At 41.6% G+C, this 23,447-nt stretch overlaps 1 protein-coding gene across 4 annotated transcripts in view; it reads right to left on the bottom strand.

Annotated features, from left to right (window-relative positions):
- The window catches only part of LOC115024529 (adenosine kinase-like), a 95,949-nt gene that overhangs the window by 14,461 nt on the left and 58,041 nt on the right, over window positions 1-23,447 (bottom strand). For all 4 annotated transcript variants that reach the window (XM_029456202.1, XM_029456203.1, XM_029456204.1 and 1 more), the window contains one exon: window positions 11,677-11,847. In XM_029456202.1, the coding sequence (XP_029312062.1) occupies window positions 11,677-11,847 (171 nt within the window). The remainder of the gene's footprint in view (window positions 1-11,676; window positions 11,848-23,447) is intronic.

The raw sequence follows: 23,447 nt of genomic DNA on the forward strand, positions 1-23,447 counted from the left end.
AGTTACAGTTTTAGTGGTCTATCCATTCTCTCAGTCCTACTGGCCGCAACATTTAGTGCACGTTTGCTCTCAAAGAGCCACGGCAGCCAAATGAAAAGTAATTAATAAAACTAGAAAACTTGTTATTGCCTCTGATGATAACATTTTCTCAGTAACAACCCCAAAGCAAGCATTACGTTTTTTCCTCCTCTATGTAACAAGCTGTTGAGCATATGTCACAGCAGGAGTGAGAGTCGAGAAAAAAAAAAGAAAAGAAATCCAATTTCAGTGTTTTCCAAAGAATCTAAATCAAAGAGCAAACCTCAGTGCTAAGGTTAATAAAAGTTGATAAGCTGAAAAGCATAACTCCCCAAGGCCATTCAGAAAATAGGCATTTGCTTGACCGTGTTAGCCCAAGCTGATGCTGTGGCAGAAATTGAATTGTATTTGACATTGTGTGGGGGATTAGATACAAAGGAAAGTACAGCCTTGACAAGTTATTTACAACAACACCCGTGTTTTCTTCTTCCTTCCTTTCTGGGCATTTCAATACATGTTCATTTCAAAAGACATCACAGTATGCCCAACACCATTTAATGTAAAGCTGACTTCTAAAACTGTATGAATCAACTTAATAATATGATCGCTGGCTTATTTGTCAAACTGCAATCTAAAAAGGAAAAGCGATTATCAGATCCGGACGGCTCAGTTTGATTTGACAAATCACCTACTGTAGAAACCTTTCCAACTAAAGTGAGCATGACTGGGGTCACGACATCTCACATAATTCATAATTATATATATATATATATACAACAATGGCAGATGACATGTTTTCCCCATCTAAGTGTAAGACATCACTGAGGCGAGTCACACAGCTTCCATAAATGCCCAGTAAAAACAACATCTGGCATTCAACTCAAGCGTTTCCAGCCAGATTACAACAGCATACATTACAGGGTGGTGGGTGGGGGTGGAGAATGAATAACTAATCAAGGCGATGGCATCGGTGGGGATTGTTTGTGCCCTTGACTCGGCCTTGGGGGTCACAAACAAGACTCCTCCTGGATGTCAGGATGTCAACCCCCAGCACGAGTCCAGGTGCCGCCGAACAGGAAGCTGCCACCTCAAAGATATGCGGGCCGATAACGACCGCGGGTGACTATTAATATGATCATGCAAGCTGATAGCACCTCACTCATGCTGGGTGAAGGGGAAGACGGCCGCTTGCTACTGTGCAGGACAGATTAGGAGGAATAAATCACCTGTACCGAGCACTCCTGTAGCTCCCAGGAGAATGCAGCAATCCTGCTCAAGCATGACATGCCACAAATATGAGGGTAAACACACGCGCGCGCGGCAACACACTCCAGAGAGGCAGGAGTCGCTTTTACTGCCTCTGGGAATTTACTCAACAACAACTGATGGCATTTCACTTCAGTTTTTACCGAGGCATTAAGTGGCGTGTTTCATCTCTACCTAGTTATTTTCTTACATGCAGGAGTGATCATAAAGGCTTTTTGAGATTTACATCTGCCTTGCAGAGACAGTTAAGACGGATTCCAAACTAGGACCTCCTTTAACTCCCAAATGCATTACCTTTTTCTTTTATTATCAGTGTTTCTTTAATATCTTGTAACAAAGTTGTAAAAAGCATTACAAAAAACACCTGCTGCCAATTGAAATTGTTATTCTTTTATAAATAATTCCATTATATGCCCCTGTACTTTAACTTTGTCCACTGTTCACCAGATGGTGTATTGTTTTGTAGAGCATTTACATTTGCAAACCTTCTGCAATGCATTAGATGGTATTCATTTTCAAATTCTGTCAAACCTCTCTGCTCGCCTCAGGATATGTTCATTATATAATGCTCTGATGTAAAAGGCAAAGTCACTTCTGCTTAGAAATATGAATGTCCCCATCATGTTTCCCCCCAAAAAAATCCAAATCCATTAAAATTGAGTATCTGTTGATCTGATACAGATTCAGTATTTATTCAAAAATAAATGTTTGTATATTGTTTCCTACACACTGCAGCTGCACACTGCACGCAGTAAGCGTACGTTAGAAATAAATATGTTTGATGGCTGAATATCTCTGCAAAAAAAACATGAAATATAGTCTGTATAATGTTTTCCATTTTTTAACGGATCGTAACGGCTAAAATAAAGCCAATCAAAACCGGAGAATTTCTTTATTACTTATTCAATCAACATTAAAGTCAGATAATATATACAGTAAGTGTCAGATTGGACTCTGTACTGTATTACTAATATTAAAAAGGACTCCAATTGGTATCCCGGCAAAAGAATTAAAATAAAACACCCATACTTAAAAATAAAAATAAGTATTGCATAAAGTTGACTACAAGTGAAATAAATGAATGGCTATAAAGTTTAACTATACAGCAATTAAGGGTGTACAAATTCCTCAGCATTTAAATTATGCCAATTTATTAGTACTGCAAATTGAACCAGAATCAAGAACATAACAATAAACATTTGTCTTTAAATCCATTCGGATGAGAGTCGTGCGGGGGCTGAACTAAGCTTTCATGTGACCAATTTCAACAGTGCCCTTTCCTGCCAGTCCATTACACACCTCGAGCAACAGCCTCTGCTCCCAACTATCTCTGTCTGCCTACAAGGGCAGGAGAGAGGTCTCTTAGCAAACCCACCGGGACGACTGCAGCACCTACAGCACAGGTCCAAAGGTTAAACAATCGGAAACATGTGCAGTACATAAATATCTCAGCTGATAGCGATCTCAGCATGGGAAAGCAGGGTTTGCATAAGGGGCTCAGAAGAACAGAGGATGTAACCTCAGATAGCGAAGGAGGGAATTCCGGCATTCAGCCAGTCTGGTGGGGCTAATGGAAGCTGTGGCAGTAGCAGCTTTGTGCTGGGGGGAGTTAGTTATCAGCCTGATGGCCTTATCAGCACTGAGGGCCTCTATCACACATCTCACCTCTGGGCTCTAACAAGGGGTCAGCACACAACGTCTGACTGCCAGAGACTGGCTATCTTTCAAGGAACGACACTGGATAAAGGAAAGATGGAGGATGAATGAGTCTGCTCAACAAGCAGAGCTAATGCAACAGCTTTTAACTCGTTCTTATAACTCTCATTCCACTTACGTTTCCTGCTGAGTTTTTTAGAATATAAAGATCTGATTTGATAGTTTAAACTACTTATTGACAGTAGAGTCAAAAGGTGATGCAATTATCCTGAATTTACCTGAGAAATCCTTTTGTTCCAGAGTGAAAGTCTTCACTTTTGCCTCAGTAAGTTTTAAATCGTCTGGCAGTTTGGTTGGTCAAGGGCCACCTGATTTCATTTTTAAGGATCCAGGACTTCACAGTTAGAAGATTATTGTTTGGTAGTGGTGCATATTTAAACTAATTAATTGCAATCTTGATTACAGTTCTTCGGGGCAGATTTGTAGGCTCAATACATCAATATATAAAATGAAAGTGATAGTTAAATAATAGAAATTGCAAATAAAAAGGTCTGTTTCCTGATTATTTGAGGTTTTTAAGGGCTTTTATTATGACTAAGGTATCTATTCTATTTTAGACTTTATCTATCCGCGTGATTGTTAATCCTAAAATACTACAAAGAAAAAGATACATCATCTGCCAAAGTAAAAAAACAAGATACTGGTTGTTTCACAGGAAAAGTTAGATATTTGTGTTTTGCCTGTGCTCTTCTCTCAGTTTGGAGATTTCCAGGCAGTTGCTTGCTCATGTTGTCAAATCTGATCAAAACAGACTCGCATAACTACGATTCATTTGTAGCTAAAAGATATTCCTTCTAACTTTAAGTTTAAATGTTGTTTATTTAGTCACACACATTTAGTATTATAGAGAAAAGCAAGAGTTTAAACCTAGTTTTCAGGTTGTTGTTAATTACTTCTATCATTGTGCAATTTCGCCGTCGTGTTTGTTTCGATCAATACGGTTATCTTCTTTTCTTTTCTTATGAATATACACTTGCATACCTTTGAAGATGTTTTATTGTGTGTAAACGTTGCTTCAAAAACTGACCTGTGAACGGGGATGATGATTGTATGTTTATTTTTCACTCTGGATAAAAAAAACCTACAGTCTTTGTTGAAAAGTCTGCTATAAAAACTTAAAAGGTTGAACCCAACTCCATCGCAGTCCATCAGTTTTCTCGCAGCTTATTATCGAGTAAAATATAACAGACATTTGGTTGCAGGCACTGCAAACAAAAGGTCAAGAAAGCAAACAGCTTTTTTTTTCCGCAGTGAACTGTTGAGAACAGTGATCATGCCCTCCTGTGTATAATAAACATACGAGCATTTGGTCCGCTCTATTTACCCCCTAATGAGAAAAAAAAGATCTGTTCTGGAGGGACTTGCATGTTTCAGACAATGAAAACCAGGGAGGAGAAAAAAAACTCAGCTCTCAGAATAATTCAAACCATTTGTGTGCACAAGGGACACGAGAGCTTTGTCTGAATAAATTGGCCATACAAAAAAATTGAGATGATGTCCAACGTGTTGATGGGATAAGATGGCCATTTGCCAGATGAAGCGCTGCATTGTGGGAAGGGGCCCTTCAACAAGGAGGCTAAATCATTTCACATTTATGCAGACAGCCAACATGTGATAGATGTTGCATGAAGAGTGAAATAACCCCACGGTTCTTCTAGAGCTCACATGATGCAATCAAAAAAAAAGCCACAATAAATCAGAAAAACCGTTCAAGTGGGAGCACCGGGCAAATTACGCTAAGCAACTTTTTGTTTTAAAAGAAGAAGAAAAAAGTCCATAGGTTGTATTATCCATGACATGAGGCAAATTCATTTGGTATCATGGGTGGTCTTATCCAGAGTTTTCTAACCATGAGGAGACCGGGGAGAGTCCTCCAAACGACACTGGAAAACATGACTGTATAGCCTGGACTGTGAGAACACAATCATGAGCAGACAAAGGCCAATCCTCCCGCCAACTCTGTGTGGATAAGAGGATTGGAGGGGGGGGGGGGGGGGGGAGCAACCAGCCAACCTCCAAGCAGTAGTGATTTGGGGGGAGTACAAGAACAAGGGTTGTAAGGCTATCTGGGGAACCCGCCGGTGTTCAAACTTCTGCGAGTCCCTCAAGCTGATATCCTGCACTCTCCTGCTGTGACAGAAATACACTGGCCTCAGCGCCAGCAGAACGTGGGCACTATTGATCTGCTCCCAGCGCAATATCTCCTCTTACATCCATAATTATTCTCCTTCAGGAGGACTCCACCATGTGCACTGGCTGCCCGACTTGCAGGCTGGCTGGCTTTCTAGCCGCCTCCTTGTTAAAGATGCTCTGTGGTCTCACATTTCACGTCTCTCTGCCAGAGACCACCCCCCCCCCCCTCCCCTAACTCCGGCATTTTTGAATATTTCATGGTTCAATCCCAGAGTTAGGGAAGGCGGCTTCGGCACAGCAAAATTACTGTGGTTAGACGGACTCCTCTGGTGGAGCCATGCTGGCTCCCAAAGTGCCATGACTCGCAAACAGACAGGCCAGGAAAAACAGAGGAATGTTGGAGAGATCATTCTTATTCTGTACTGAATCCCCTCTCTGCCTTTATACACACAGGAAAAGGCTGATGGATTCATTGTTGCAATTGCAGTATCTCGTTGCAACATTTCATTTGATTGAGTAGTGGTTTACAACCTTTTTGGCTTGTGACCCTTTAAAGTGAGACTGTATCTCTTCAAGGAAACAGCAACACAGTCTTTGGCCCACAAATAAAACGTTGAATTCGTAAGCGATACTATGCACCATAAGAAACATGGGTGACATGAGAGGGTGGAGCAAAGGGTTAGGGTTAGGGTTAGGGTAAGACATTTTAGGCAATCGAAATGTTATTGAAAACACAACCTGCTTTTTTGTGTCTATTTTACCCTAAAAGTGACAATTATTTACAAAAACAACAACATGCTGAATCGAAGAAGACTCGACTACATTTTTAGCATGTCCAACATTTCAATTGTTTTATTACAACGATAAAACAAGTAAACATCTCAGCAGGAGACATGTTAGTTGTTAGCTGGTGGCACGGAGAACTGGATGAAGTGTTCCAAGGTTCACTCCAATGGAAGCAGCTCACTGGGCACATACACCGCTTCCTCTGATGCATAAGCATTAGAGTTGTTCTCTGGCTGAACCTGCCGACTTTATCAATGCTGGCTCCCACCACAAATAAATTGGAGAAATATAATTCCCTGATACAATTCTTCTAAAGACATCTACACTATAAAAGTACCAAATGACAGAAATTGTGATTACAAAAAGCCATTTGAGGGTTTTACCGTCACTGCTTTTGTAATGATTGTGTATTGGAAAACGTTTTTGGCCATGTGACTTGCACCTCTGATTGTGGCAACTATGCCACAATTGCTGCACAGCCAAGTCCTGGGGGCTTCTTCTACTAACTCTCTGGCTGCCTAATGATGATGTAATTCAGTGGATCGCTTCCCCAAGTGGACCACAGGTCCCTTCTTGAGAGTATGTGGGTCAACTTTGTCAAAGAAAATAAACAAAAACCTTTACTTTAAAGAGTAATACATCCTAAACAAAGCAGCTGTTGCACAGGTCTAGGTCTGTTTACACGTTAAGCTGTAAAGAATATTTAAAAAATGTGATATTTGCATTTTTGTAGCCTGAATAAGCTCAATTTGTTGTAGCTGCTATTGCAAAGCTTTTAGTGTTTGTTTATTTAAGTTGGCCTTCAGCCCTATATGCACTCTCTTGCTGCAATACTTATAATTGTATTGAACTTTAAGCCCCAGTTGTACTTTTGTTATTCTACTAGTAGTAATAGTTTGTTTTATGAAGTAAAATTGAAGAGCAACACAGGTTAGCATTGACTCCTCACTGCAAGAAGGTCATGTGTTGTTATCCACTCATAGTTGGAATGGATGAATTGAAACAAACTGAAAGGCTGTGAAGGTGAGTCTATGACATATTCTTGTGTGGACTGTGACCACTGATGTAAGTAAAGCAACTGACCTTAAGACAATCCTGGAAATTCAACACCAGCTAAATTTAAAAAGTCTTAATTTATATCCAAGCAATGTTTATTTGCAACTCCTCCAGTAGTTTCCACATGTCTATGAGTTGCAATCAGTCGAGCTAATGAGAGTATATAAAAAAATTATTATGCAGCTGAATTGCTTTATGATTATTTTCAGCATCTTACATCCAGAAGGCTCCTGCTCCCAGGATTGTGAATCACTGATTTAGTATTCAGCAACAAAAAAATGAATATAAATAAAACGAGGCAGCTTTTGCATTTAGCAAATCATCACAGCTAATGTGCAGCTATGACTCATCATACAACTCACTGACTGTACGTCACACTGAAGGTCAATGTACTCTGGCTCTGAGCGGAAAGGCATGTGACTCATCACAGAAATAGCACATTCAATTAAAATTAAGTTGTGAAAGACACAAAGGAGAGCAGCAGCTAATACTTCATGTCTTTTCCTCCAATGACACATTGTGATTGTTCCGCTTCGCCAGCTTTAGAGATGGTTCTGTGTTCATCCTCCCAGTTGGCCTGTGGGGCCTTGTGAATAAACACATGGAGGTTAATGTCTCATGTTCTACCCCGTTCTCTGCAGACAGCTCTGACAGGAGGAGAGAGAGAAGAGCCTAAAAGGAAAGCTGTTTCGGTAATACGCTAATCTGGCTCTCACATCTCTTTGTTTTAGGCAGTAAGACAGGATATTTTCCTCAAGCTACCGTTGAGAAGAACATCTCGAGTCCGCCGTGTGTGAGCTGTCAAGGGGAAATTCTTTCTCCTATTCTTTTTTTTTGTTTGTTGCGAGAACACCCCTCATACCCTAAGGGGCCTTCAGTGAACTTGCCATCACCCACACATACTGACAGCAGAGAGCATGCACTTCCACGGTTCCGTCGGTTCCACGTCACCGAGGCGATAAACAGCCACGGGCCTCGCCACAGAGATAAGGCTTCCAAGCAGTCCATCAAACAAACAAAGCCATATGACGAATCTGGAGAGATGTTAAGAAATGACGCTATGTTGCCCATATATCTCCTCTGCCTGCCTTTTTTTTTTCTTCCATTCCACACAAACACACATAAATATACTTGTACACCCACTTCAGCCTGTCCTGGAAAAATCATTAGAGCCCCCACCACCCCACACACACACTGCATGCAGATGGAGAAAAATAGGGCTGAGAGCCAAAACGCCTGAGGGGCTTTTCATGACAATAACCTTCTGTAGAGCTGCTTGTATTCCTCCACCTAGATCAGGGAGAGGTGCTGAGGGATGGATGGGAAAATAAGCGAGATAACCATACAAAATATTAGGCGAGGAACATTCACACAAAGTACAGAGGAGGAAGAAATACGTGTCATTTTGCTCTCATGGCCTGGAGAGATGGCAGGCTAAATGCTCTTTTAAAACAGCTTGAACATTGAAATGATGATGGCTCCTTTTGCCTCAGCAAAGCACATTAATACATAGCCGAATGCCATTTCCCCTTTTGTTAAATGGCTCACCTATTGAGTATTCAATTACAATGGCTGTCTCTCGTTTGGAAGACGGGGCTGGGACCCATAAAAGTAAGCTCCCTCTGAGTGTGGAGCTGCAGAACACATTGGTCGGCAATGGAGGACACGAACGGCTCCTGTATGGGGGTGGTATATAATGTTAATGGTAGGGGAGTGAGGAGGTTGTTGGGTATTGGCTGTGGGGCAAAAAAACTAAGCTCCTCATCTGCGGTACCGTTTTATTAAGGAAGCATATTTTTAAACCATTTGTGCAGATAAAAAAAATGAAGAGCCCAAGCACATGAAATGATCTAAATTGAGAAAGCCATGAATCCTGGCTTAAAAAAACATCAGTCAGGGTGATTAATTCAGTCTTGATTAATCGTTCCATTTGTCTATGATATGTCTAAAATTCCACAATACAAATCCACCAGTAATGGTCCAATCCTTCCCCCCTATTGTGTGGTTTATCTCTTATGCTCAAATAGCAAAAGCAAATTGTGGCTAATTTTATCGGCAAATCCACTGGCATGTGGTTTTTCCAGCGGTAATGATTCCCTCATTCGGGCCTAATTAACTGCAGCCATTAAATGGAGGGAAATGTAATGCCCTGGGTTCCATGTCAGGTAGTCAGAGGAGGACAGCGCAGGAGGACTCAATTAGGCCTGTGTTGTTCCCAGGTTATCACACAACATGTTTGCCAATTAAGTGGAGTAGCGTCTGATGTCTATGTGCTTCTGTCGGCACCATCTCAGGCCCGAGCAGCGCAGAAACACCCTCGGTAGCCTCTCCAATCCCCCCACCCCACCCCACCCCACCCCACCAGTGAAGGCGCTACACTATGCCCCAAAAAGGCAGTAATTACAGGATGGATGGGAGACTGTTATATAAGTATGAGGCTGCCGATAGGCCAGGCAGGGCCTGCTGATGCCAGGTTTCAAACAAGTACCAGCAGGATCGAGTTACAGCAAAATTACCAAGGGTAGACTCAGTCAGAAACACAGACACATTTCAACATCCGAAGCGGGCTAAACAAGGGAGAAAACAGAGGCTATTGACATTTTTTGGAGTCTGTGGTGTTGCAAGACTGTTTTGGAATTTCAAACGATTAAATAGGTAATTGTGATCCGACTGAAATAAGATCCCAATCTTGACAATATAATGCAGCACTCGATCCTCAAAAACTTCAATCATCCCCTAAATTATTATTAGTCACTTTCAAAAACATGAGATCTTACAGCTGCTTTTAACATATTTCTCCAAGCGTGTATAGCTCTGTATCGTGACTCAGTAAGAGTGGGAGAGGAAGGCAGAGACAGGCAGAAACATTAGCCTTCCCTTATGGCACATTGTGCAAGGCTATAGGAGTCAGTCTGCATGATCCTGACTGTCACTGACTTGTTATGAAAGCATCGCAGGCTGAGGCTGATCCATCACTTTGGGGGGTGGAAGTTGGGGTGAGAGGACGGACAAGGGGGCTGGAGGGGGTGAGCGTGGGCGAGGCAGCCCTGTTGCCTGTCACTCACCATGCACCACTGCATGACCGCCAACCCTGTCTGGCTTGTGCACAATGGGAGGTCTGGGGCTCGACTGTATGAGCAGTCATTCCCCGCTCCCACCTCCCAGCAGCCAACACAGAGGAAGGCCAAAAGGAGTCAAAACACTCTGGACAGGCATTAGTCCTAGAAAGACCCTGGAAGACCTCACGGCTTGAGGCGTCTGAGCACTGAATATCGGCTCTGTTTCCCACTGAAGCTCTTATTTTGGCGGTTCAATTCTGGAAAGCAAGCCCCGACAGAGACTCCAAAAGATAATCTCCTTTAACAAACATACATTGCAATTATCCAGAGTCATTAAGTTGTAATGACTGGAGGTGTGAGCAAACTTCTTTAGCAAACAGTTACAGTACCACCCACCCGAAAATACATAACGCTTGCAAACTGTACACCGTGGATTGTTTAGGAAACAGAATCGTTCCTCACAGCAATTTGAGAGCGAGAGAGATGTGCATATGTAAAAGGGAGGTCATATGTTGGGAGAGGAAAGAGAAGAGGAAAAAGCTGAAGTCAGCAACAGCAATAAATCCTCAAAAGCTGTGCAGCTTCTTCCACTTCTGTCCTGCTCTGTGGACCCCATCTTTAACCCGAAGACAGGCCTCTGTTTAGTAGCTTTAGCAGTGGGGAGGCGAGTTCAGTCCAGTGATCATCCACTCCCCTGCTCTCCCCCCGAAGGTGCAGTTCGTCCAGGCGGTGCCTCCGAGTCAAGCTCAGCTGGCCTGTTAGAGGATACTTCCCAGCAGCACCACGGTCTGTGACCACAGCTTGACCTCCAACCAGCTACTCACTTCCACAGAGGCGAGAAAAATCAATAGATCAACCGCCATGAAATGGTGATGCGATTGAGATGAATGATTACGGGGCTAATTCTTATTCATCTCTTTATGGGGCGGTGATAAGTGAGAAGTTAAATGGGCACTGAGGAGAACTGAGAGCAATGAGTGGAATGAAACACAGTGGACAGGACATTTTGCTTTTAACAAAGTGAGATGATATACAGTAAAGCACTCAGAGAGCACATGACTCCACCAGGACGGCACAGTCCTTTAAATTCATTGTATTAATCATGGAAAATATTTAGAACTATTTAATCTGCATCAGACAGGTTTGATTTCTTTGGGTGGAGAAAACCTTCAGTAATGCTGCTTTTAGTTTTTCAGGACTTACAGTTTACAGACTTACAAGTAGGCTACGTCCACAAGAAGGAGAAGAGCTCATTCATATATGTACGAAATGATAAATGAGTAATGATAAAAACAAGACTCTGTGAGACTGTACTTGAGCTGCAGCGCTTTAAGCTAAATGCCAATGTTAGCATGCTAACATGCTCACAATGCTAACATTCCGATTGTCTAGCAGGTATAATGTTTACCGTGTTCCCGATCACAATGTCGCGCGTCAGTCAAAATAACCACACAGGTTTTTGAGATATTCTACAAAATAACCACGTAACAAAACAGACTAAAACATAACCTCCTTTGTGTAGACGAATATAAGCATGCAACAAAGAAACCCCACATGTACTGTACATCTTAAACTAATGTGTTAGCAAACAGAATAACCGTCCTAAAGAGGCCTGACTGAGCACATGTTTCATTTCACTTACCGTCTCGTTGCCAAACAAGATGTCGACGTAAGGCATGACCTTCATCAAGGGCTCTTTAAAGAACTGGCTGATGAAAGGTGCTGAGAGGTTCATGCAGAAGATCTTGTTGTTATCTGAAGCGTGCTTCGCCACCTTCAGGATGGACTCCGGGGACACGGTCAGGAAAAAACCCTGAAAAGAAGAATAATATTTACTTACATCACGTTTTCAGCAGTTAGACTGACATTCAACTGGGACAAACAAATTCATCTGTACAGTGCCACTGTGCAGGCAGCATTATCTGTGTTTTGACAGCACAGCATGCAAGAATGGACTGAACTACAGGCTCCTATGGACTGAAACACTTTAAACTGCTAATTTGTGGGTTTTGGATCCTGATATGGCAATTTTAGTGTGACATGGCTTAGTATTATTGAAATAACACTGGAGCCCAAAGGGGGAAAAAAAAACAGCGGTAGTGCTCAAACATTTATCTGAATGTCTTCTTAGAGCATACACAGAGCTACAAAGAAGAGGAAAAAGGGCAGGAAAAAATCCATCCAGGACAAAGCCCATGGCTGGGCTCCAAGGCTCGTACTGGAGGAAGCAACATGCACGTATCCGATGATAGGGCGAACAAAAGTCTCGTCTGGACTCTCCTTACTTGGAAACAAGAGAGGCAAGTCTACTCATTGTGTGAATGAATACAAATCAGGTAAGAAAACACCTTTGTGTTTCAGGTGGAAACCTGAAGCGAGACTCTCCTGCAAGCCACACAAAAACACTCCTCCTTTGATACTGATCTTCTTAACCTTGTTTTTCAGCAACAAGCTGCTCTGTAAAACCACTGTGTCACAATAGGGGCAAAGGAAAGTTTCGGCACAGTGATACATTTAATCTGGTTGAAAAGCTCCCATTGTGGGCTACAGTGCAGTTCTCATTAAAGTACGATGACATTTGCTGCGACGGAGGAGCGACCTCCATGAAAAAGAAAAGGGTATAATACCGATGAATAGAGGGTGACTGTGTAGTCAATCAAATGTACAAGGCATTACAATACAGCCGCGCTAAGCAGGTGACTTCTTTATTACACATTCATAGAGCCATTCCCTCTCAGGGAAGACATTCTCGTCCCTCTGCGTTGCTGTATGACCTGTGGGTTTTTTGGAAGTGCCTTTAAATGAAGGCCCAGGTTAGCGCCTGTGGTTGCTGTGTCACGGTACCATCTGTTGAAATCTTAAAAGGTGTTTTCAATGGATGTGGGAGCACAAAAGGAACTCACTCTGGGCTAATGGCCTATCACTGACCCTGACATTTTTCTTTTGCGGCGTGCCAACGTGTCAGAGGAAGGGGAGATTGTTTTCTGACACAAACTGTCTTTTTTTGGTAGTTGAAAATAAACTGTCATGGTTACCGTAATGTTAACACTGATCAAAGGCCGGCGGCTCGATCAAATATCCTGAGGGGTGGTGAACTTTAAAAGCCATGCCACAGCTTCTCTAATCACACACTGACTCTGTGTAATTTACTTCAAGCCTCTCTGCCACTGCCAGTGCAGTCACATTAAATAGCTCAGAACTGTAATACATAAACTGATATACTGTACGTGTAATACTAAAAGAAATACTCCAAATTTAAGAAAAGAAAAGCACCATGAAATTACAAAATAATCTTCGAGTACAAATCTGTGTTTCTCCCAGGAAGTTGTTCAGCCAAACAAATGTTGGCCCATCTCGTCTCTTGATACATTTAGTTGATTTAATGATCGTCACACTCAAATATGGTATTTGCTGTGCTGAATAGTGCTTCAGCAGTTTTATAGGGCTTTATGTTTTATTTAAATAAAGTGTATTCATCTATGAAGTTAGGCACATCTCCGCTACAGAACACTGCGGGAGACCCTAAAAGCTAACCAATGAATGAATATCGATATAAAAAACGCAACAATTACAAACATCTAATTGATAACTCAAATGATCTGAAGTCTATATCTGTCTTTCACGATATGTAGCAGCTCTGATGCGCAAAAATGTGAAAACCCATCTACATATAAAAAAACGTTTTGTGAATGTCTGTGTTTGAGGTTAAAGTAATGCTGCAGGAATCTTGTTCATAAAAATCGTACAGGCCATTTTTTCCACCAGCCTTCAACTGTAGTGACTCCAGTGGCTTGTGGCAGAAGAAGAAAAAAAAGCCTTAGTCTGAGCCATGTGAAATTCCAGTTCCCATCAGTAGTCCCTGCTGACTACGAAACAGGAGAAGTTAAGTCTTTAGTGCTGCGGTGCAGATCACGTATCAAGAATACCAGATCTAGTTTCCCAGGTGTCAGGCAGCCCTGTGAAGTGGGGTGACTATCACATTTCCAGGTCAAGATGATCAAAGCACTGGGTGCACTTCGTACAATTTCCACCCAGCCAAAACATTCAATAAAGCATTCACAAATGCATTTTCCTGGCAGACAATGATGCAGAGCGATGCTTGGCCATGTCAAGTGGTAATTTGAGGGAAGAGTTGGAAAGGCAGGGCATCCATTTTCAATGTTTACCCTGAAAAGAGAAATGACTTCCACTTTACTCGCACAAAGAAAATGTCTAAATGCTACTCTGAGATGAAATTAGTGGTAATCTAACCATAGACGTCCTAAACTTCAGAGCAGCAGCACGCTATCACACTTTCCCCTGCATTGTATCAGTGTTTTCCCCGGGGCTGCTCACATCTGAAAAGCTGGGTGTGATGGATGGCATAGTGTCACCGGGCTTAAAATAAAAGTGGACATCTGAAGGGTAAAAATGATCTATTTTGGGAAGGGCATTTTCATTTGCTCCAGCAGCAGAGGTGGTCATGGAAAAGGAAAAGCTTTTCCTTTTCCTTTTTTTTTTTCAGGTCTATTTTAATTCTGCAGGGATAAAGGAGAGTGTTCAAAGTACTGTGTTATGAAGGTTTTGTTTGACACTTCCTATTACTCAGGAATGATGGAGGGAATTTAAACAATCACCACTTGAGTGAAAATAGTAATTATGGCCACTGCAATCATACTAAGTTTGATCAAATCCCCAGATCTTAGTCATGTTTATTTATACAGCCAGAAATCCCACGTTTCTCTTTTTACAATCTAAAACCCCTCCATCCCTGAAGCTGCTCTTATCAATACTTTATACTAAAAATGGAAGAAGTTGCTGTATAATGTCAAAGGGGTCGCACATGGTGACGAATCCACAGAGAATTATCAACAAACTCCTCAGTTCCCCTCAGCTCTGTGTGGCTTTGTTAGCGTCTTTAATCTCATTGTTTTCAGTGAGAAGGATCTGATAATCCCACTGTACACGACCTGCACAGCACCAAACGGTAAACAGACAAAGTTAGTGACTCGCTGGTGAACGTGGAGCATTTGGCAACTAAAGAGGCAGATATTTCCCTTGATGAGGACTCAAGGAGACCAAACTAAAACTAACTGGAATTACCGCCTTGCAGTTGTATGCCTCCGCCAACCAGTTCACTTTCAGTTTACATCATGTCATCATTTTATCCTATTAGACATTTGTGTTAAAAGAAAGTCATAATTAGCGTATGAATTCTTGAGTTATGGCCAAAAACAGTGACACTGACCTTTGACCCCTACAATTCTAAACAGTTCATCTTTGAGTTGAAGTTTGTGCCACATTTGAAGAAATTCCTTTCAGGCGTTCCTGGGATAACTACTTTATAACACTATAATATGTCAGTGTTGTGTTTACTGCTTGTCACACAGCTTCCAAGTGGACACAAACAGTGAATGCAGGTTTAAAGCTGTGTGTAGTAGCGCTTCAATAACCACAGCCTCCCCCATTCACTTCATCTGAAGCCAGTACGACTGACACATTCAAGGATGTGTTCCCTGGTTCCCTGGTTCCCCTGTTTTGGTCCAGACTCTTGGGTCGTAGTTAACCTTTGTTCAACTCTTGGCCACTGATGGCTAATAGAAACACAGTCATTAGTCTAGCCGTGTGCCTTCACCCTGTGAAGCACAATGTCACACTACTAGACTGAAAACCACATTATTGCTCTGATACACTGTCATAGTTTGTGATCTCGATACTCAATATTTATGAAGTCGTGACATCACAACCTTTTTCAATGGAGGGTGACCGTACCCTCTATTTAGGTTAGGAAAAGCTTCTATAACACAACTTCTATCCCTCATCTAGGACGGACAAGCCTGAGATAGAGCAGAGAAAAGTAACGAGTCGAGTTACAAAGCAGAAAACAGAAATACAGGTGTTTTGTAAATTCCTTGATGTCAGGAAAGCCCTGTGAGTTAACTTGCAGGATTTCAAAGCTTTTTGAAAAGCCTCCCAGGACAGGCTATCCCTGTCATTACCATAGACAGCCCCCCCATCATGCTCTCTGGTGCACAGGGTTCATTACACAGAATTACATGTCACACAGATCAGAGCGTGTGTGAGGCCACACACTGCTCTCCTCCTCAGTTAACTCTGTAAAGCACCATTGCGAGGTGGATCGATAGCTGAGGTTTGGAGCTTCATTAGCTCAGTACGACTCCATCTCCATCAAGACACTTCTGGCACGCTACGCCAGTGTTGCGAGATATATTTTACTCCCCGATCCTGAAGGTCCTGCTGTTTTACACACAAACACACAGGGACAAGACCTTCACACATGATGAGTGGTGGGGGGAATCTGTGTCAGTCTCTGGCTCGATAAACAGGAGAAAGAAAGAGGACAAACAAACAGAGGTAAGTGATAAATGGTGTCACAAAGTGCCCTGAGTGGAAGAGAAAAAAATTACAAGGATGAAAAGAGCTCATTTAAGGCTTTTCATTTTCAAAGGGAAAAGGAGTGTGCGGGGGGGGGAAGCTACAAAGCAACTGAGATTTCCACAATGCTAATGATGTTTTGTTTGCATCGAAACGGCCAGTTGGTTTCATTTAGACACAAGTTCAATTAAACTAACAGAGAAGATAAATGTGTAACAACCTCGCCACATGATTCAGCATTCCCTGCACTTTTAGGATGTTTGATCTGACTGCAAGGCAATTCAACCGCGCTGATAGCATCTGCCTCTTCTTCTTCTCTCTTCCATTAAGAATCGTGTTCTGGTGAAGCTTATCAGACATCTAGGAATTCATCCACTTCTTGTGAGGGAGCTGGAGGGAGGCCAACTGTGCTGGAAACAGAAGGGAGGGTTGTGCTTTTAAAAGGCCGCTTGGAGATGAGGAAAGGGGGCTATCATGTCAGCCAGGATCTCTAGGGCAACATAAATGTGCCACAAATGCTGGATTTAACAACTGGGCACAGACTTCACTTACTAACTGCTGCAGTATTTATTTCTAAAACATTTTTCTCTGGTTTAAAAATATTACCAGATTTTCAAGCTAACGGATATTTTTCCCCCCCCCGATGTCGTGAAAGGTCTCTTGTGGTGTACGTGAAATATAAAAGATGCAGCTAGAAGGTTGTGGCAATAACCAAACATACCTGGCCAAGGTCGTCTTAATGAGCGGGATAAAACAAGACATTAGAGCTGACCACAAAGCACTTGAGGGGAGCGTGTGTCACACTACCAGCCTGCAATTTGTACAACCATCAGAGACCATAATTACATTAACCTCAGACGCCTCCACTCTGTAAAGCAACAGAGGTTACTACTCGCTTGGAAAAAGAAAAAAAGAAAAGGTTTTTAACCCCAACTTGATGTTAAGGTTTTGTTGGCATCACAACATTGGATAAAATGGTTTGATTTGAGTGGTATCTCACTAAAAAAGTAATTCGAGATCAGCTTCAGGGTCTTTTCAAATGGCTGCCTTTTGCTCTCCTGTTAAGCTCTACAGTTTCAAAAATGTGTTGGCCGGGGGAAGAGGCCAGCCTGAGCGGGAGAGCGGGATGCCAAGGAATGTACTTAAGATCTAAAACAGACAAGATTTAAAGCCAAGAGCATTTAAATGCCAATACTAATCCACAAAATAATTCACCGCATAGCACAAAGCGACTATCCCTTACAGATACCATATGTTACCTCAGAGAGGAGATGAAACGAAAAGAAAAAGCGATGCCAGAAGAGATGGTTTCTTCTCATAAAACGGTGTTATCTTGGTAAAGAAAAAGAAAAAAATGTGCTTTTCTCCCTCTCTCTTCATGTTCTAAAGCCAGTCTATATTTCTACTCACTCCGGTTCCTACTGTTGTTCTTGCCTCCATCATTGGGAGATTAGCCAAGAACAAACTGTTTGGTTTGCAGGGAGTTAAAATTCGCTAATGCACACACTCTCAAGTGTCCTTGTCTGCCACACTGCACTTAATTAGCATTTTAGTGCAAGCAGTTCTCTCTCCTTCAGTGCATCTGAAGGGGAAACATCACTCCGACTCACACAAAAAACACACACATACACTTCAGTCAAGTTGAGCTCCTGTAGTTTCTTACACAATTTGAGAACAGGATGGGGAATGGAAAGGGGAGTTTGTAGGGGTCGATGGAAAAATGGGATAAAAGTCTGCAATGTGAAAACAGATGTCAGGCTTCAGAGTCGTCTCTTCTGTACTCGCTTGAAAGGACGTATTAATATATGGGTCAGATGTATAAAGCAGAGGTTCAGTGTCGGAGTGTCGACACTGCAGAGGGGTTTCTAGTTTCAGTGACTCGAAGGGTGTGCGCAAACAGAAACCAAATCTCCGCAGACATTCCTGCTGCTTGGGAAGTGAACATTTCCAAATGTGCCACTCTGTGGATGTAAATGAATTAGTGCACTTAACTTGAACACTAAAATGAAGAACCGAGGAGACAAACTTTCACTGTTCACCGTCGCACCGGTGAAAGCTCGCGCACCAGGTTGGAAAATTACAGGTAATTGCTGAAGCCATTGAATCCAGTTTGGTTTTGGTTGAAAGACTAAAATAACAAAGCTCTGATTGCTGAAAAGACAAGGGCAGGGAGCTCGGAGGCCCTGTTGCTAATAGTTAATTTGATACATATTTCTCCCCCTTGAAATGTCTGAGGTACTGGCAAGAGACGGCAAAAAAAAAAACAGTGAGAGGGAGGGTGAGACCCCCGCTCTCCCTGCAAATACTATCCATCTGCCATATTACATTTAACCAGCATGAGAAGCTAAGGGAGCGCCCTTGCACAATATTGTGTGAAGGCTGTCAAACTCAATGCAGGAGCTCGTTGCCCACTGCTAAGAGCCGTGGACACAGGGCCGCTTAAACTCTGTCTAATAATAACTTCTGACTATGTGCGCTCAGCATCAGCAACTAGGAGAACACGTGGCAGAAAAATAACTTGCCTGTTTACATTTTTTTTTTTTTTTTTTTGAACTAAAAGAAAACACCAACAGCTATCAACAGCTTTTTGCCTAATCGCCAAATAAGGATTTGAAAAGAGTAAAGAGTTGCAGCAGATTTAAAAAACAAAAGGATTTTTTACCGAACATGCATGAATGCTTGCTGCTATCTTTAGGTTGTTTCCAGGGTGTGATCTTTTATGATTTCTTATTGGCAATTTCATTTATGATTTCACACTTTCATTAGAAGAGGTACTCCAGCGATTGAGTGTTGCACTTCACAACTTTAGTTTATTTATAGTTTCCAAAGCCAAGCAGTGAAAATAATCCCTGGTGACATCATCAAGCGTTACGTTCTCAGCATTTGAAAAGTTTCTCCAGAGCAACAGAAGACATTGTACTATAAACTGTTTTCACAGACTGAATAGTTTTCCTCACTACTAGTAAAGTGACCTTTATGAGAAAACTTGGTGGAGCGCTCCTTTTAAATCTATATATATATATATATATATATATATATATTGTGTCATGATTTATATTGGACAGAACACTTTAAAAAAATGAGGCTTTCCTGGTAAAAAAAAATATATAATAATAATAATAATAATAATAATAATAATAATAATAATAATAATAATAAAAAATAAAAAATAATAATAAAACTTACGAATGTCATGTCAATCAAAAAAAAAACAACTTGTTCCATTTACAATCATACAAAATTAAAAAGCAGGGCAGTTGTACACTGGAAAAGCTGAAAACAGTGAATGTTTGGCATTTTACCTAGACTTAAAAATGATTGATGAATGATTTTCAGTCAACTAATCCATTCTTTGTTTTACAGCTAAATCAACACATTTTCCCTGTAATTGTGTGCCTGCAAACTTTAAATTATAAAACCACACTGAGCTCACACGGAAGGTTTGAATATCTTTGGACCTCAGTAACACAACACGTTGCTAACACTCACTACTAGTCTTGCAACAGCACTAAAAATCAAGCTCAGAAAAATCAATTGCCAGGAGGCAAGAAGTGTGAACTTACATACCCTAAGCCCAATTTCCTTGAAAGTGGAGGTCCTAAATCAAATCAAGCCAAGCCAATGCACCGTGGAATTATGCAAAAAATGACACAGCTCTATAAAATGACAACTGGTAAGAAATACCGTCAAGGCTAGGAAACTTTAGGGCTTGTTTATTCACTCCACGTGTTTTTATCTTCCTGGTGCTGCGATAGTGCTGCGAGTCAACTCTGATTGACTTTGTTTTCATAGAGGCCAAGAGGGAGAAGTATTGAGTGCGCACAGATGATATAAACATACAAAGAGGAAGAGCAGAAACAGTGCACTTGACTGAAAGTCTCGTCAATGCATGAACACGTTCTATAAAGACTCTCTTGTTGCTGTGGTAATTTGATTGTCATGAGAAGGGGTCAGTTTCTGCTAAGAACTTGAAATTGCCTTATAAATTCACTGCTGAGCGAAGAGTACTCCTCTACCTGTGCACGTCTAATGCACAGCTGATGGAAATACCTCAGCAGGACTTCAAAATCTTAGTGATCAAAAGAAAAAGAAAAAAAAACAGCAAAGACTGAGAGACACAGAAAGAACTTTCAATGTTGTAAATTAAAATTAAAAGTTGGCCACCGTTCCTCTACTTAAGTTCCGTCTGTGAGTTGTAGTGAAAGTTATTGCTCACCACTGGGCTTAAGAGACATCTTTCCTCCCTCAAAGCACGAGTAGCATTAGCAAGTGTAGTGTACTAAGAGCTTCTCCCACTTGGGAATAGCATCCGAGGCTAAGATAAATAATCACAGCCAGTAAATATGAGTCTTTCTTAAGTATCAGGCAAAACCTAAAAATCGCAAAATTCAGATGCTGCTGGTAGGCGTCAGGGTCGTCTGCCAAAAGCACAAGTAACAGGGTGAAGCAACGTGTTAGCTGGTAAATTAAAATCGTTGGGAGGCATTAGCGTGCCGCTTGCCTTTAATAATTCTGCAAGACTTATTAGCCACAATGTGCTTACTATTGCCTCTCGTTTAGACAAGAATTGTATTGTATTGTATTATTTTATTATCAGTGTTATTTTATTGGACTGGATTAACACAAGGTAGACAGATTCACCAGGCGCCTTACCACCAGGCTGACTCCATGGTAACAATCCGTGACACTTGTTGACCTGAAACCAACACAAAGGGATAACGTGGCACTTTAAGTGTGTTTTGTTGTTGTCCTGGTTTCAAATTTGAGTTTTTAAGCAAATTTCTAAGCAAATTTCCTGAAACTCAGAAAAAGAAAATGCAAATGAAAGCGAATTTCCATGAGTCACATGCCATCTGTTTCCATTGCACTCTCTCGCATTTCGCTGTAATCGATACACCAACTTTTCCAGCTCAGCATAGCGTAAAAAACTTTTTTTCTTTTAATATTGATTGAATTTATTGTATAAAATTGAAAATGCTCATGGAAAGCGGTGGATGGAAACACTTTTAGATAGTCCGAAATCCGTTCCTCATTCACTCGTTCCATGTTCTCAACATATCAAACATTTAATACGACTTTATAGTGTGCAAAGAAATGGGGATTTTTGACACTCATCGCCGACAGGTGTAATACTGCAAAAACTATTTGTGATCACAATATAACCAATAAAGCAAAATAAAATGTTCTCCTCTCTGTGTGGATTATAAACCTCTTTAGCCGAGACCACAGAGACGACCAGTCACTCTCCCGCCTGATTTATTATGACGAGAGCCTCTCAGACAGACAGGAGAGTCATCCTCGGCTTCTACAGCCACATCCATTTTTCTAAAATTTCAAAGTGCTTGAGATTTCTAAGTGGGGCAGCCTAAATGAAACACACAGAGTGCTACATTCGGAAATGTGTGAATCATCCCTAAATAATACAGTATGCCGATAGTACGGGGCAATAAGTGCCGGTGTTTGGTGACCGGAAAATTCTCCTCATCAAAGACAAAAGAAACATTAACAAAGATTTGGTATCCGGCGTGTCAGTCTGGTTGAAGAGTATCCATTACTTATTACACACCCACACTTCTTAGAGCTTAGCCTCAACATGAAAAATTACCACTTAAGGGAAAAATAAACGTATAAAGCTGGTCTGTGAAGCGGGAGGTGGAAGGTTGCCTTCTAATTGCTGGAGGGGAGAGAAACCATGTTAGAGTAAACAAAGTCTGATCGATGGTGGGGATTATATCAGAAAGAGCCTTTGGCCTTTAGCCAAGACGAGCAAACACACTGGTCTCTGTCTCTGCTACAGATGGAAAAAATAGCCAAGGCAAAAAGCTGGTGAGTTATAAGCATTATATTTCACAGAGGGAGGGGGGAGGGGGAGCAGATAGAGCGTAGTACAATGAAAGATATGACATGTAGCCAACTATATCACGTCTTGGCTGTTTGTATCACACAGAAAATGCCAGCAGATAAGAGGGCAATGTTGTGAGTTTGAAGGAAGGCTGTTCCGGCTGGGGGCTTAGCTTTGGGTCAGGCTATACTCCCACGGCGCTGCAGTGCTGTGTGAAACCCCTCCATCACCACACGCACAAGTTCAACGAGCTGTTAGCTGGTCACAGCCGGGAAGAAATGTATTCTGTATACTCCGTGGCTTCTATGTGGCAATTGCAATTCACATAAGCCACTTAAGGAAATCTGCAGAGGGAGAGGAAAAGGTATAAAACTGAGAGGGGCTTACGAGTTATTGGAGCCTTTTAAACACGGAGGCTCCTCATCAGGCAGGGGTTTCCTTTTCTCCCCAAGTCTTGTAAATGAGTTCACTCCATTGCCTTTAAAACCCTTGTAAAAAGGTATTAAATCTGAAAATAACATAATTCATTACCTCTGTCTGAAACATGTTTAACGCGAAGATGTAATACAGGCAAAAGTGCTTTGGTCTCGGTTGCAAGGATTTAAAAAAAGACGCAAGTAGGTATGTGCAAAATGTAAGCTATTCTGTCTGGGGTGTCATTCAGCACAAAAGGAATACTAATGACTTTTGGATCCATTTAGTGGCTCACTTAAATTTGTGATTTATATTAATGGCCCGTGTATTGCTTTCTCCACATCCAACAGGGCTGTGTTCTGCTAAATTTCACCATAATATTCATGTTGATAAGCAGGTGACGACTTGGAGAAAGGACTGATTATATTCGCTAATCCCCAAAGAAATTAGGCGAGATTGATGAAAGCGTGTATATACTCCACACAAAGCCTAGGGAGTCTCTAAAAGCTGTTACCATGGTGGTATCCCATTAGAATAACAAACATTTCCCCTGGATGTTTAACATCGCTTCCCAGTGAGCACAGCCCTCCCTAAACCTCCCCCCCCCTCGCCGTCTCTCTCAAGCACCTGCCTTCACATTTTCCACTTCTAAAATTCCACCAGCCGCTTGGAAAAAAAAAAAAAGAAGAAAAAAAAAAAGAGGGTGAAATATGAAATGCAGTTACGGGAAAACTTGAGTGCCAAAAAAAGGACTTTTCTTCAAACCCGTAATAACTTTCCAT

The sequence above is a fragment of the Cottoperca gobio genome, chromosome 19 (genome assembly GCF_900634415.1).
Source record: "Cottoperca gobio chromosome 19, fCotGob3.1, whole genome shotgun sequence".
Classification (NCBI taxonomy): Eukaryota; Metazoa; Chordata; class Actinopteri; order Perciformes; family Bovichtidae; genus Cottoperca; species Cottoperca gobio.